Below are 16,466 nucleotides of genomic sequence, written 5' to 3'. Positions count from 1 at the left end.
CAGCCTTTAGATAGATTCACTGACTGTGAAGGTCTCAGAGTTATTCATGGCCTGAGGGGGGCCATCATTCTTATACATTTCACTGCACCATTTGCTTCCATTTAACATCACTCATGTGAGGTAATGACAAAAGTCAATATGTAAAAAGAAACGAGGGAGCACCACTGTAGCGGGACTGTTGACTCAACACAAGTGTCGGGTACAATGCTTTTGCATGTTTACTGTGTGAGTTAGAATAACAGCCCATAAAGATAAATGACTGATTACCCACGCCATGTTGAAATGAACTCGCGCCTTGATCAAGGTGATTTTTCTGGATGCGAGTGGTCAATTTGCTGGTTGACATTTTTCAAACGCTGCTCGTTTGTTTTTCAGGGAATATTCTCCAACGTCACATTGCGAAATGACAACGTGGTTCCAAAATATCCAGAAACAAACACACCCAGACAAACGGGCATATGCACATACACATATCACAAGCTGAATGACAGCCAATCTGTCAAAACTTGCGTACGTCTCATTTGTCTGGGAATTAAAACAGGAGGACAGCTCAGGAATCTCAGACAGCAATCTATTCCTCAGACAATATGCTTCCACCAGTTGTATGAGCCAAATGATTATTTACAGCCTGCTGTCAGCACAGAACGTATGAATAAATTCATGTGAGTGCTTTGGATTGCGTGAGGCGCAAGAATCAGCTTGCACGCTTTCCATGCATGAATTTGAGTTATTGATTCACAGATGAGAATCAAGTTCTGTGTTCTCATCTGCCACTGACCCAATTACAAGTGAAAACATACAACTTGTGCTGTTTAGCATTTTGCCTTGTCTTTATTTTTCATTTTCTTCTATTGATTCTTTTGGTCTGTTTCTGTGTTATTATCTGTTTATTCAGCCTACAGCTTCTATCATTTACAAATCTTTTACCACATCTCCCTTGATCAGCTTCATTGTGCATTAGTGCTGATTAATGTTACCTGTGTGGCAGCACCGCAAGCCCGATGTTGAAACGACAGACTGCACTGTCTGGTCCGGTGTGTCTCTAGGAGGCTTTATGTCAGAGTTGTCAAAACTGGCTTCCAGCGACCAGTGATAGGTTAACAGCGAACCCAGAAGCTCTCATCATCCAACAGCTCAGGGCTGTTGTTTTCTCAAAAGACAAACTAAAGATCATCCTGCCCATTAAATGATACCTACAGGTCAGTAAATATGACACCAACTGAGTCACAGAAAAAAGAATATTAAATTTGTCCCCTGTCTTTAATCTCAATTATCCTTCTCCTTTTCTTTGTGTTACTAAATTATCGTTTTCTCTTGCTTCTCTCAGAGGGGCTTAAAACTAAAGGGGTCAGTTCACCTAAAAGCTCACATTAATACTGAACTTTAGCAGCAGTTTTTTTCTTTTTCTGAAGACAGACAAACAGCACTATTTAAAAAACCAAAACCTCTTAACAAATCTGGGGATTAGCATGTGTGACGGTGTCACTAAATTTGGAAAGATGCACCGCTGTCGTCAGATGTAATCTTTCATGTTGAACACCGCAGACCAGATGACACTGAGTGCATTGTAATGAGGAGATTTGTATCTCCAAATTTAAGCAAATAGAATTAAAATGATCTAGGTGCACAGATAATGCTCAAGGTGAGACTAATGATAACCATAAATGTCTTTTTATGTTACATTTCCCTTCAAGGTCATTCAGAGATATTTCACTCTAATGGCTCTCTGTATAGAAACTTTTGCTGTGCTTTTGCATTAACTTCTGTTTATGCTGCAGCAGCTATGCGCATTTTTGAAGGTCAGCCAAAAATCTTGTGTGATGTTTGCTTTATCACAGCCAGCAGCCATTAGATAGAATACTTCTGAAGCACACAGAGAAAGAAACGTATTTCTCACATAGTGGATTACAATCAGGGCTACACTGTGGATGCACTTCTGGATGCATTAATCAAATATTGTTAACACATCAGGGAGTTTGTTCAAGGGCAACTATTAAGTCTGCATTTATCAGCTGTTACAGCATCTCTTACTGTTCAGATTCATTTATTATATATACAAGCTCATGACTTTTACACATACAGCCTTTAAAGAAACAATCTGCAGTTATTCTGAGAATCATTTAGACATGATTTGCACAGCCTTTCTGGCCGAACAGGTCATCTGTGCAACTGGGTTATTATGACCCATGTTTATGTTAATTATTCGGTTGTGACCTCAGGTCGCAATTATGATGGAAGCAAAGGAGGAAGTCAGGTGAGGTAGTATGAAAAAACATGTCAGTCGTCTGGGTATGAGGACGCGTTGGATTTACAATATGTTGGTTGGATGCTTTCTTTATGCTAACAGCAACATGCCTTCTTTATCACCAAGATATTCATGCGTATTAAATTGACAGAAACGCAAGTTCACAACATATGGTTTGGGATTATATTTTCTTTTATTAAGGCAGAGTAGCTTTTCCTGCTAGAGTATAAAAGCTCGGCAGGATTTCTTTGGATTTGTCCAATTTGCAGTTAGGCTGGAATGTGGGACATGTAAATGACTATAAATATTAATGTTATGGAGATTAAGGATGATGCGGCGCAAGATGTTCATGCGATGCACAGCAGTAGATGATTGGGATGTGTATTGTTTTAATCATCTTTACGATGCTCTACTTCAGTTCGCACATATGATGCGTGATGCTTTGCGTGGTGTGAACGCCGCAGAAAAATACACAGATGTTTTATCAGTCAGCAGCAACCATGACCATAGCTTACTGTTACATAAATTCAGACCCATTGATCAACATAAAACCTTACATCTTCGTGTGGCAATTAAGGATGCAGGCTTACTTTCAGCCTAACACAGCGGTTAGTTCATAAATCTTGAGCTGTACCACTGATTTTAGAGTCCTCCTCCTTGTATACAAAGCCCTTACTGGGCTAGGACCAAGCTACACTGCTAACTCCTTCTTCATTTTGCCTTCAAGAACACTGCGATCCTTTGCTGCTGCCGCTTTATTTTCCATCAATAGTCCAAAGGAAAGCTGGGATGCCCCGAAGCTCTGGAACACACAACCTATAGATATCAGAGAAGCCACCTCGCTAAATATTTTTAAAAGAAAACTAAAAACTTATCTCCTCACTTTAGCTTTTAACTAGCTATGACTTTCCTGATACAGGTCTAACACTTTTGCACTTTGTCTCGCACATATACGCTGCTGTACTGCTTGTAATTTCTTGTATGAAAGGTGCCCTGCAAATAAAGCTTCTTCTTATTTTTTTTTATCAAAAACCAGCCCTGAGGTAACAATGACCCAGTGTGGAACATCCCACCCATCCACGGTATCAGACTCAAGTGGTACTAAGAGAAATGTTTTACAGTGATAATGCAAAGGTCAACAAATGGCTTTATGCAGCACAAGCGTTCTGGGAAAAAAACGCACAGACACTGCTAATGGCAGTGTCAAGAGGAGTATATAAACAAGCACACTTAACCTTTTCACCAGCAGTTGCCTCAGTGGCCCCCTGAGCAATGTTATGCTGATTATCCGTTTAGGCATGTGTGGTGTTTCGGGACATCTGGGATTAAACGCAGTGGTGTGACCCATCTAAGACCTAACAGGAGAGTGCATAACACTGAATTCAACCTCTGTGCATTGGTTACCTATGTGCTTTATTTAATCATTTTGAGGCATTTATGGAAGTAATTGCTGATTGTATTACTGACCTCTTAACCTGAAATGAGCCTGAATGCAGCCTGAGATCATCCAGTGGTTCCACAGACCAGCCTAGTGAGCAGAGCGCAATCCAGTTCTTTATCTGGTTTTAAATGTCTTTCTTCATTGCATTCTGAGTTTTTATTGATTGAATTTCACTTTTCACTCTGGTTTACAAATTTTTATTTGTGTATCTATTTGTAAAACACGTTATACATTTTATTTGAAATGTACTTTATGAGTAAAGTTAGAGATGTTTTCCAATACGTTGAATATTCCTGTGGGCTAAAACTTTTAGCTAAGTTATAGAATAGATAGAGCAAACATACATTTTGAACATACTGATAAAAGAGGCCCTGTGAGAGATACAGTAACCTACAGAGCTGTGAACCTTAACCTCCCTGGAGCTTATCTGGCTTGTTTTTACCTTGTCTTGAATAATTAAGTATTTACTTTGATCAAACATCAATACTGTTTTTCAAGTGATATCCCAATTTTCTACTCTTCCTCTCCAAATATTGAAATTGCACCATCTTTATTGAACCTGCTCCGTGGTTACTCCACGCTTTCTTGTCATAGAAGCAGCTGAAGCCTCACAGTTCATACTGCGACGGACTGGCTGCTTGCAGCAGTGCCCTCGGTTCTGGGCTCTCTGACAGCTTAGTTGAAATATGGATATAGTTCCAGAAGGACAGAAAGGGGAAGCCCTCTCTGTCTGTCCCAGCATCAGTTCTGTACTAACACAGAAGGGCATCCTCCTCTAGTGCAGAATAGATACCACACACCGCTACCAGCTCATCCTCTAGCTTTGACTAATGACCCACCCTTGGCTGTGTCCATTTGGATGGCTGCAGAGAGTGGGTGTTGAAAATAATGGAGTGGATAGTTTAGTGAGGCTTGTGTGTGTGTGTGTGTGTGTGTGTGTGTGTGTGTGTACATATTTGTGTGGTGAAATGTGGGAACTGAAATTACAAAGACAGATGACAAGAACTTCAAACGGTCGTGTTCTTTATCCAAAACGTTTAGTCTTTGCTTTCTTTGTCCGTTGACACGCACCATATGTTAGAGGCATGACCGGGAGCAGAATGGATTTTGCACTTGTCTTATGTGACATCTTCAGGAGATGTGCTAGGTATAGTGGATTACAAGGGAGACTGATAAATTGGCTGTCATACTTTGTCATACCTCTCATCTTTCAACAGAGTCAAAGTTTCCCAGCTGCATAATATGCTATTTTAAAGGTCCTACAGCAAAATAATACATGCTTAGCTATGTGGGCTGATGCAATAACATTCTTAATGTTTAATTCTGAGCGCTGTATATTTAAAAGTACACACACGAAAGAGTGTTCGCTCTAACTTAAGATGAAATTCTACCTGTGAAAATATCTGAGCATTAGTTAAGCACAGCATTAATTACCTCTTTTACAGTGGTGGGGCTACAGGTTATATATATATAAAAAAAAAGGTCTTCATGACTGACACATCCACTGTGAAGCATTGCTGCACTGGGTTGAATCCCATCACGTTAGCAGCTCTTTCCTGCTCTTTATTAAATTTGAAGATTGTTGCAGCTTTACATTCGTTAGTCCTCCTCCTAAAAGCCGTTTCTCTTTAAAGTTAAAACACAGTTAAGTCACTATTATTTAAGCTAAGCAACCAAACAGAGTTATGTTACGATAACAGTCTGATCTTAGATTTGTCCTTTCATATTTGAAATACTTTGGCTAACCAGCTTTTGTAAAAACTCACATTATTGATATTTATGTGGAAGCTCAATCAGAAAAAAATGCATCCAATTATATAAAATACCCCCTTGTACAAAGTCATATGATTGGCTTGGTTGATTATAGTTATTACAATATACTCCATGTGAGAGTTTTGACATCTTAACTATGATATTTTGTCTGAACAAAACCCTAATTTGACCCAGTTTAGCCCCAATTAAGAGTTCTTCTTCATGACGAAAAGGTTGAGCTCTAAATCTCTGCTTGTGATAGTTCTCATAGGCTTTCTCAAAATACAAAGATCTTGAAAACTTTAGCCAATTATTACAACAGCTTTGGAGTTTGATGGGTTACAAGAAAACTTGTTAATGTCCAAAAAGCATCAGCCAGGTTTTTGTTAATGAGCCCCAGTGCAGTACGTATGGTGTGGCACTTTCTTCAGCACAACCCACTTTCACATAACACGGTTAAAGCCAAGTGAAGCAGTGTGTAGGAGTGAGTTTCTGTGAAATTGACTTTGTTATTAGTCCAACTGTGGGTAAATAAAAACTGGAATTAAGCAACATTTGAGAATGTTTCCCCGAGGATAGTACTGTCAGACTTAAACAGGCTTATGCTTGACACTTGGATGGTGCATCATTTGACACATTTCATGGAGAACATTTAGACACGTCCTTAACCTTAGTTTCATTGCGCAGCTTGCCAGCAGCCAGGATGACTGTGCATGGGGAATTATTTTCAATGAATTACAAATATAATAATATGAAAAACTCACCACATGAGTTGACAAAGCTGAAGACCTTTTAGACTTGGTTGTTAATTAAAAACGGTGGCCTGTGTTTAAAAACATGACACCATTTCAAATGGAAATGCGCTTTAGTCAGAGGAACACTTGGATTATCTTGTTGAGGACATTTTTCGACTTTTGGCATAATGCTTGATGAATTTTACTAAATATAAAAGTGTCCATTAGAAACCTGATTTTCCAAAAATACATTGTGAACATATTACATACATAACATGGCAGGATGGATTAGTGCCCATATATTGTACATGTAGCCTTAGACCAGTAATAATATGCATTACTTGCATTTCTTCTAAAACATGTTCACTATAGAAGATACTAAATACTTTCTATGAGGGAGTTTTCTATCACAGACCTTTTGTACAGTTAGGAGCCCAAAGGTCTCAAGGTTGGACAACACAGAGACCTCAGATAAGACACGTTAACATAATTTTTAGAGACCATTCTAGCAACAGCAGATAGGAAGTCTTAGATAAACTGTACAGACATAGACCAGACCATTTCTAGGAAAACTGCTCAAATTCACATTTTAATAAGGACTTAGGTCAAAGTGTCCTCAGTTAGAGAGTTGGAGGCATACATAAGTACGGTAGGAGCTATTGTTTGGTTTTGCTCTTCAATAGAGTACCACAAATGCAGAAGGTAGGTACAGAATATCCGTAATAGGGAAATAGTTCAAGGAGTAGAAAGGAGAAACATGTGACACTGAGGATATTAACACACCCCATTAGAAAGGACATCTTCAGAATTTGGTGTGGCACTACCTTTTTTCACTTGTGGACAATGTGTTGCTCATCAACTTCTCCTTGATGCATCAAGCCTGCAAATACCAAATAATAAATACTTCTGCATAAGACATCTGAAGTCTCCTGGTGAACTCTTCCTTCAGCTCACAAGAATTTCCTCCACACTTTCCACTACCTGTTAAACTCATTCTTGCGCATAATGTCACACTACTAATGCTCAGAGGAGCACAAAGAAGGAAAGCATTTCTCTGAGCGTTTCTCTCTCCATCAGGTGATGTGCCAGTTGGACATCATTCTGTTGCCTGCAGACAACATGGATGTGGGAGAGGAAAGAAAACAAATCAGGGAGTAGCAGACAGTGAGCGATAAAATAGAGAGAATTGACGGATTCGTGACTAAAGCAGTGTGCAAATGTACAAGATGAACCTGTGCTTCAACCATTCCTCCTTTCCATCCTTTAAGTATAACACTACACAGATGCTGTCCCGATTTCAAGTCCCTATCACCAATTTAAACCACTTCCCCCCTTACTGAGTAAATCTACTGTCCCTTTGCGCCCCCTGAGTCTGATAACTTGGTAAGTGGTCTTGAAATTAATTTGCGCTCCACAGCTTTCATCCCTCCTGCTCCTCTCTCCTCTCCTGTCTGTTTCTCCTGCCGCTTTGGAGGGTTAAATGGTTTGAGAGATTGCTGGCAGCGGCAGTAAAGCACGCTGACAACGGGAGGCATGAGGGCTCGCATGATACATAGGTGGGGGCAGGCGACTGCTCTGCTAATGTTGCTGTGGTGCAGCTGTTTGACAAAGCAGCTCAGATATGGGTCTAAACTCCCAACCTGACCAAATCCCAGTGAAATAACCCAACACCTCCAGATGACAGATGATAAAGATGCCTCTGTATGAAACCAGTTCACCAGCTAGAAGAATATCCAGCAGCATTTGTGCATGTGTGATAAGATCCAACTCATGCAAAATGCACAATGATTTATAATGTAATTTTAGGTATGGGTCTACAGTGTATCCATAGATATGATCTCACACTGCAGAGGAATTAATGACAAGCTTGTCATTTTTTGGAAAGTTGTCACAGTTTGGACATCTGAATATTCGGAGTACAATAGATATTCCACATAGCATCTTGATACAGTATGTTCTGATTTAGAAACATCATCTGTATGATCAAACACACACACACATACACACAAACACACTCATCTATGCAATAAGGTATAAAAATACACACACACACACACACACACACACACACACACACACACACACACACACGCACACACACACACACACACATAGAATACTGTCCTGGCCCAGAACAGAATATTTTAGTTAGTTATCTGCTCTTTTTCTGTCAAAATGAAAGCGAATGATGAATTGATGAAGCGGGAATTCTTTCCTTGATGGCACATTTCACATTGTTTGGACTGGGCTCGCACTAATACGTAATGCAAGGAAACTGGCACAACCCCTCTCAAAGGCTCACATTTGGTACACGGCCTTGGTCAACATTGCAAATTTCTCTTGGCATCTCAATGAACCCCAATGGGCCTTGATTGTGGAGCTACTGCAGATGCGTTTGAGTCCATATAATACGTGCACTTCAAACAGAACAAGCATGAAATGTGCCAGGGAGGAGGTGGAATGGGGCCGTTGTGTTGATTAGAAAATCCCAAACAAATGCTACTGGTGATCAAAATGCTCATTTGTTTAATTTCATGCTGTAGTAAATTTGTGACAGTACATAAAAAGTTCGTTTAGTTTTTCATATGAGCAGCAGTGCAAAGGAATAAGATATTGCAGTGGGAAGCCAAACTACTTGGAAGCGATTCTGCATATTCTTTTATAGTGCTAATGGTGTTTCCAGCACCGCTTCCAACATATCAGAACAAGTTTATTAAGTGCTTCTCTTCATGTAAACTTGGGATCAAACCTCTGCTGATCAAAAGTAATAAAATGCTTCTTATACAGTTTTATTTTTAAGAGGTGCTTATTTGCTAGCTTGCCGACTGCAGATGAGGAGATCAATAGCACTCTCTCTGAATACAAGGGTAGAGCCAGCAGGTGATTAGTTAGCCTTGTTCAATCAAAGTTTGCAAAACTGTCTCCCAGCACCTCTAAAGCTCATTAATTACCACGTTGTATCTTTGTTTAATCCACATAAATGCAAAAATACATTTTAGTTTTACCTTGACCTTGAAAGGTAAAGTAAGGTTAAAATGTGTGTGTTTCTGTCTTTTCAAAATACATTAAAAATATACATTACAGATCCAAAAACGCACTTTAGAATTCAGTAAAATGTTAAAATTCTTCAGCCAGACACACTTTGAGTAAGTAAAAAGTCCTAAAAACTGTACCACTCTGTGGAAAAGTCTTCCAAATACACAAAAGTGTATATGTAATGTATTTATAGACCTTCAATTTGCTACCAATAACTTAACAATTTAAGTTGTTTCGGTACCTTCAGAGCTCTGTAATCTAAAAATAAATCCAGTGTCTTATAATCTTTCTATCTGGACAGTAACTCTCAGAAGTGACTTATCTGAGACATTCAAAAGGCAATGCAGTAATTTATCTACAGCAATACGAAACATAGATGGACAGACCTGTTTCAGAGGAATGCTGGCAAAATGTGTTTTTTTTTTTTTTTTTTTTTTTAAACATCAGCTGTACTTAAAATGTGGGAAGAAAAACAGACATACAGTGTTTGTCTCTGCAGTCAATACAATCAATATCGAAAGATTACGTTGTGCCTTGTATGGCTGGACAAACATCAAAGATAACTTGGCAGCATTTGAATTAACAGTGAGACGTGCTAATCTGTGCGGTCGTGCCGGCTGGTGTCACACAGGAAAATAAAAATTGGACTCTGCACTGTTCTCAAACGAACACCCTCTGTCGTGTCAGCTGTCCGCCACCAGAGCAACAGGCAGAAAAAACAGAATACAGAAGAGTTTTATTTGTTTTGGCAGCACTCTATCCTCAGATAATGGTTTGGAAAAGCAGATTTGACTCTGAGCTATTAAAATGTGTTAAGTTTGCGCAATTTATTCTGGTTTAACTATAGCTTAACTACAGCTTTAACACGGTGTGTCAAACATTCAGCCCAGTCTTCAGACTAAGATACTGATATTGTATGTTTCTGCAAACCTTGGATATGTTAAATTTGTGCCTTCAAAATGATATATGAACATTTCTAAAAGAGGTATGAAAATGACTTCAGATGATCAGATTATTGGTCCTGTGCATGAGCTGAATATTTCTCACCAGTGGAAGGACTGGCTGCTGTCCGAACCCTGTTTGTGGCTACAAAACCAGGTATTTTAAGCCAAAACTTGATCTTTTTCCAAGCCCGACCAAATGTTTTTGTGCCTAAACCCAACCAGACATTAACAGCAGTGTTGCCACAACATAAACTGGAAACTGAAATGTTTCAACATAAAGAACTGCTTCAACACATCTGTGGTTTGCAGAAATGTACAATGCCAACATTTATTCTGGCAATTGGGCTGAAATATTTTTTGCTGCAGAGCAACAGTAAACACATGTAATGACCCATGCATGTGTTGATGGTGGGGTGACAGGAGACCTTTCAGGACAAAGACTTTTCTTCTGATGCTACACATTTGAGGGTCAAAATGTTTTTCAGTGGTGAAGAATCAGCACAAACAGTTTTTTCTCCAGTGATTTTTCTCCAATTACCGCACAACGAGTTTGGAACAGACAGCAGTCGTGTATATTAATAAATCTTTTGGTGTTTGTCTCAATAACTGACTCAAAAATAAACACATTCCAAAGGTTGAGTGAGATAAACTTCATATTTCACTGGTTCATTTAGCAGAATGTTGTGCAAGTACGATCTTAATATTTTGTTCTTTGGCAGCAGCTTTTGTTTTCAGTTTCTTTCATCAACTGCCCAAAATAGGATCCGATCCTTTATCTTGCGTGCTGTACAGAATAGGGAATTTCAGCTTTGCTCTGTGAACTCCTGACATTACAGTGCAAGAAACTTGATTGGCTCTTCATTGAGAGTGTGCAAAAAAAAAGGGATGTGGCCAAGGTAGTTAAACAGGCTCAGAGCAAGATTAACAGCTGATATGCTGGTGTCAAACAGACAGAGCAATTCTACTTCTCACAGTCACCCTACTGCAGCAGTGTACTGGGCAGAGCAAATGGAGACCAATGGCAAAGAAGCACTGCAGGCAGACTTTGATGCATTTGATATTTCTGAGGAGCTGGGATTTCTCCTTGAGGACCCATTGGTAGGTTTCATTGTCATCCTTTTTATCATACATATCCACATCTGTGTAGTACATTTTCAGTCAAAACAGATCTGAAACAAGCTGTTAAGATGTCATTACAATACTGTACATACTGTACAGGTGGAGACTTTTAAGTTTAATATTGAGGACTCTTAATCTCGCCTTTGTTTAAGTAGTTGCTCAGCAGCGCACAAAGTCACCTCCGGGCAGAAACAGGTGATTATGCTTGTTTTTGAGTTAGATTCTGGAAGTTTATTGATCCGGTGAAAGTCTGTCTCTTCAGGTTTTTATTGAGCCATTCACATGACTGGGCCTGCTCACTGTCCAGCACACTATATCACACAGTTCATTACACTTCAAATGCCAAATATGGACATTCTCGTCACGTGAAATCTTTTACGTCTACAGAGACATTTGGTACAAATGAAACAGCACATGGATGAGACGTGACAGTTTATACAACGGAAAAATCTGTCAACGACCTGTGAGAGTGACAGATGTGCAAAAGTTGCAAAACTTACATATCAGCCAATCTTACGGTTTTAAGCACAGCCTACGTGTCGATTTCAAATGCCATTCATGTCATTCAAACTGCTGTCTCTCTCTGATTGATCTCTTCACTCATTCCCCGACATGCAGGTCAGACACCATGGCAAACATGAGCTGATGATGTGACTGATTACACTCTACGTTGAAGTACTCCAAAAACAAACAAACAAACAAAAAATTGAAAAAAAAAAAACAAAAAAAACCTTTATTCTTATTTTCATTTAGACTAACCTTCCAGACTATTATCGGATATGGTTGGACCTGGCAAATAATCTCACACATCTGACAGAATCACGTAAACTACGGGATCTGGTTCACAAGGTGAGAATGAGCAAAGTTTTCCTTATGCAAATACTAAGTGCAATCAGGGTTGAGAAGCCATGCATGTAAATGTGGACACACAGTTTCATTTGGGGAAGCCACTGTTCCTGAAAATGAAGATCTGATCACAATCCAGATGCCGGTCTTGAGTCCCCATCTCTTGAGCAACCATCGGGAGCTCAGGCTGGCTCACCTGGCGCTGGGATTCATCAGCATGGCATATGTATGGCAAGAAGGACAACATGCACCTGCTCAGGTAAAACACAACAGTACAATGGAAAGAGGGATTGTAAAGATGTGGGACGGATGTATGTATGTATGTATGTATGTATGTATGTATGCTAGTGGCTCGTGAGGCTTAAAAGAACAGCATGCACACACACACACACACACACACACACACACACAAACACACACCTGCACTAAGAAATGCTGAATTAAATAAATATTATTATTTGTATGAATTTGTGTGTCATTTATCAGATCAGGCCCCGTCCCCACCCCAACCCTCACCCCCACCCCCGCCACCGCCAAAATCTCACTCTGAACTCAGTTCATAACTTGAGGGCCCTGCTATTACGCTGATGTTGAGAGTGTCTCATGGTGGTGCAAGTGGTAAAGTCATCAGAATTTCATGACAATCCATCTAATAGTTGAGGAGATATTTCTGGATCAACGTGGAGGATTGATCAACAACCCTTGAGACATGCTAGCTTGGCTAAAAACTTCCAGCATCTCAGTAAGGCTGCACTACTGGACTATAACTGTGCTGTTATGGTTGTGTGACAGATTCTTCCAAAAGCCCTGGCCTGGCCTTTCTGGCTGGTGTCTCGCAGGCTCGGCCTTCCACCCATCGTGACTTATGCAGATTCAGTTTTAGCCAACTGGAAACTAAAGGATCGTACAAAGTGAGTAACTGCATGTCTAAACTTCAATCACTCACACAGAAAAATAACTTGATAAACATGATATTTCTCCCTCTACTGAAAACACGTGCTCTTCTTTTCTTTCCTCGTCACTCTAGGGATATGGAAATAGGGTGAGTAGAGGAAAAGTCATGCACTCTGTTTTCAACTTCTCATTGGCATGTTCATGTGATTTTTACAATCTGACACAGATGTCATGTTCAGCCAATGACTTTTCAAAACATCACTTTCGAAAACAGGAACTTGGACGTGATATTTTCCTTTCCTGGTGGCGAGAGTTGCAGGGGATTTTTCATAGTGTCATTGTTGGTGGAGATGGCTGCCAGTTCAGGCGTAATGGTGAGTACTGTCTGCTGTGCTCTTCCTCTTTTTCATGTTAACTCTTTCTGAACATCAGCCAGATTCTGTCTGTCCATCTGTCCCATTTCCTGTTTGACATCCCATTCACATACTGTGTGTTGTCTTAGTCTCGTGTCCCTTAGTGACTTTAAATTTTCAACTCCATCCAGGGGGCTCTGGAGGTGATGCGTGCTATGAAAATCTCGGACCTCACCGGCATACAGAACGGTCTCGTCAAAGTAACTCAGTCTTTGAAGAAGATGAAGGAAACTTTCAAACTCATGCATAGTAAGTTTGAATTAAACCCAACCCAGTCTGAATTTAATCAATTTACATGCTGAGCCTTTTATGAAGGCAGGGAAATTCAAGCTAATTAGATTAACTGAATGTGCGCTCTTTCCAGGTCATGTGGATCCAACTACGTTTCATGGAACATTGAGAATTTTTGTCTCAGGGTGAGTTTTATTTTATGATATATGATATTGCATGATGCAGATTTGTCTCACATTAAAGTTCCCTCCTGCTTCTGCAATTATATGTTGCACTTTTCTCTATTTGTCTACTGTATGTTCAACTGAACAACATCTAAAATGGTACCATGTGCTTCTAATTGCATGTGCATCTCTAAAAAGGAGGTTAATAGTACATGTATGTGGTCTGAACTGTTCCAGGTGGCGAGACAACCCCATGCTTCCAAGGGGGCTGTTGTATGAAGGCGTGAGCAATGAGCCAATTTTCTTATCAGGCTCAAGTGCAGCCCAGAGTTCAGCCATTCAGTGCTTTGATGCTTTGCTGTGCATCCAGCATGAGGAAGAGACAGGTAAAGTTGCCTTTCCTTCAACCTTTGACCCCCTCAGATGCTTCTCATGAATGAATCACACAGTTTGTGCAGTCAGTTGATTGCTCAAGCAGAAAATGTCTCGAGGAAAGGTTGTTATTTTCTTTCATTCAAAGTTTCTTTTCTGTTCTCGTCATTGATTCATCTAGGAGCCTTCTTGACACGCATGAGGGATTACATGCCTCCTTCTCACCGTCAGCTGGTAGAAACGCTGTCTGTCTGTCCATCTCTGCGAGACTTCATCCTGTCCCACCCCAGCTCTGATCTCTGCCAGGCCTACAACTCCTGTGTCTCAGCGCTGGTGGATTTACGGAGCTATCACCTCAACACTGTGACCAAGTACATCATCGTGCCTGGTAATCTCGCTCGCACCATGTGCTGCCCACTCAGAGGGGTGGGCACTGCGCTGAACGCCTCAGGGACAGGTGGATCCAGCCTAATGGTCTTCCTCAAGAATGTTCGTAAAAACACCCAAAAAAAAATTATTTCAGAGAGGGCGTCAAGAGAAACTGAAATATAACTGTTTTTTATTCTTACACTACACTACACTCTTGATGTTGTATTTATGAAAGATTTTTTGGAAAATAAGTATTTAAAAATGATTACCATTATTCCAGACAATTATATTAGATTTCAAGTGTCAATTCACTGGTTCAGGTGTGCAGTTAACTGTATTCGAGCGCTTGATAAGTGTTTACGGCACTCTTTAGTTCTTAGACAAACCCAGAACGAACTCAACACAGCTGAAAATATTGTTTTTGCTGACCTCCAGTGGTTCACATTTTCAATTTGCTGCAGTGATGTGGAGGTGCATTCGAGGATGCAGCCCAGGCTCAAGTCAAATTGGGTAATAGACCAGTTGATCCGCGATAGGATAGCATGTCAGTGTGATGGTTTGCCTCACCTAGCGTAAGAAAGAGACCCGTATATGAAGGTGTAGCACCAGCAGGGGGCGATAATGAAGGAGGTGGAGTGGTTGGTGGAATGCCTTAGTCCAACCAAACTGCAACTGTCACCTGAACTGTTTTTCAGCAAGTTTTATTTTGAGAGTGTAACCGGATGTTGCATATTTATTATTGCTGACTCGAATGTGACATAGCCACGGTGGACCAGCGGGTGTGTGACATGCTTCGGTGTGATACTGGGTTGGAGGGTGTTGTCAGCGCACCATGATATCACTGTTAGGTGTGGTCAAACTTTGAACCAGAGAGGGCAGTGAAACGTCGCTTTTCAGCCTGGGATTAAATGAGAGCAATTGTACTCATTTTACCTTACTGACAATAACTACTGACACGCTTTGGAAGACCATTTCTGTCAGAAGAAAACACAGATGAAAAGCTATGCATGACAAAAATAAGAGTAGACAGCATAAATAATAAAATAATGAGACACTAGATCAAAATGATAACAAACAAATTTTTGGTTTGTTATCTTAAATAAGAAAGATGTTTATGTATTTTATTCTTCTTGTCAGAAATGGGCTTCCATACCACACAGTTCTTGATAAAACTAATTAAACTGCACTTTGACTTAAATCATCTCCATTCATGTGATTTGATTGTAAAAACAAAAAAAACAAAAAAACACTAACAGTCGTACAATTAAGGGACTTTGTTCAGTGTGGCATTTTATTTGCACCCATGCAATAATGTGTAATTTGTAAAACGCCAATTTCCTGCACACCCTTGAATCTTGGTATTATTTTTGAGAGAAATGACTTTGAAGTAATATTTATAGAAATATTCAGTTGCCAGGATGCCTGATCATGTTGTTTTTGACCTGTTTTACTAAACTTTCATTTTATGGAAAAATGTGCATTTACATATAATGATGCAAATGGTGCCAAAAATGGATGATTTTTGTAAACTGCATTTGATCAATAAACTGATTTTGTAAAGAGAAACTGAAAGTGAGAACTCCTACATGCCTGAGAGCATGAAGCAGATGGCTGAGGAGGGAGATAACTGCAGAGGAAACCACGAGCTGTGGAAAAAATAGAGGAAGGAAATGCGGTGGGAATCAAACGATAAAGGACGCTGGTGGAATAAAAGAAAAAGAGAATCAGCTGAGGAGAATGAAAGAGACAGACACAGTGGGGGTTATCGGGGCAGAGCGATGGATGTGTGGGATCAGGTCGCTCAGTTTGATGGACTTGAACCCCCACTCGCCTCCTGGCCTTGACTTGAAAGTTGCCCCTCTCCTTGCGATTGAGGAGTGATCACATTAGAAAGGAGAAGAAGGGG

At 40.1% G+C, this 16,466-nt stretch overlaps 1 protein-coding gene across 1 annotated transcript; it reads left to right on the top strand.

Annotated features, from left to right (window-relative positions):
* The first annotated feature begins 11,126 nt into the window (after positions 1–11,126).
* On the top strand, positions 11,127–14,743 carry LOC143328448 (indoleamine 2,3-dioxygenase 2-like). The gene is made up of 10 exons (XM_076743593.1): positions 11,127–11,250; positions 12,025–12,120; positions 12,257–12,376; positions 12,910–13,028; positions 13,145–13,159; positions 13,286–13,385; positions 13,556–13,673; positions 13,789–13,840; positions 14,057–14,205; positions 14,373–14,743. The coding sequence occupies exons 1-10, from the start codon at positions 11,161–11,163 to the stop codon at positions 14,741–14,743; spliced, it is 1,230 nt and encodes a 409-aa protein (XP_076599708.1). The 5' UTR covers positions 11,127–11,160.
* Positions 14,744–16,466: the final 1,723 nt, after the last annotated feature.

The sequence above is a fragment of the Chaetodon auriga genome, chromosome 11 (assembly GCF_051107435.1).
Source record: "Chaetodon auriga isolate fChaAug3 chromosome 11, fChaAug3.hap1, whole genome shotgun sequence".
Lineage (NCBI taxonomy): Eukaryota > Metazoa > Chordata > Actinopteri > Chaetodontiformes > Chaetodontidae > Chaetodon > Chaetodon auriga.
The sequence above is the reverse complement of the archived record's forward strand: the minus strand, read 5'-3'. Positions and strand labels throughout refer to the sequence as shown.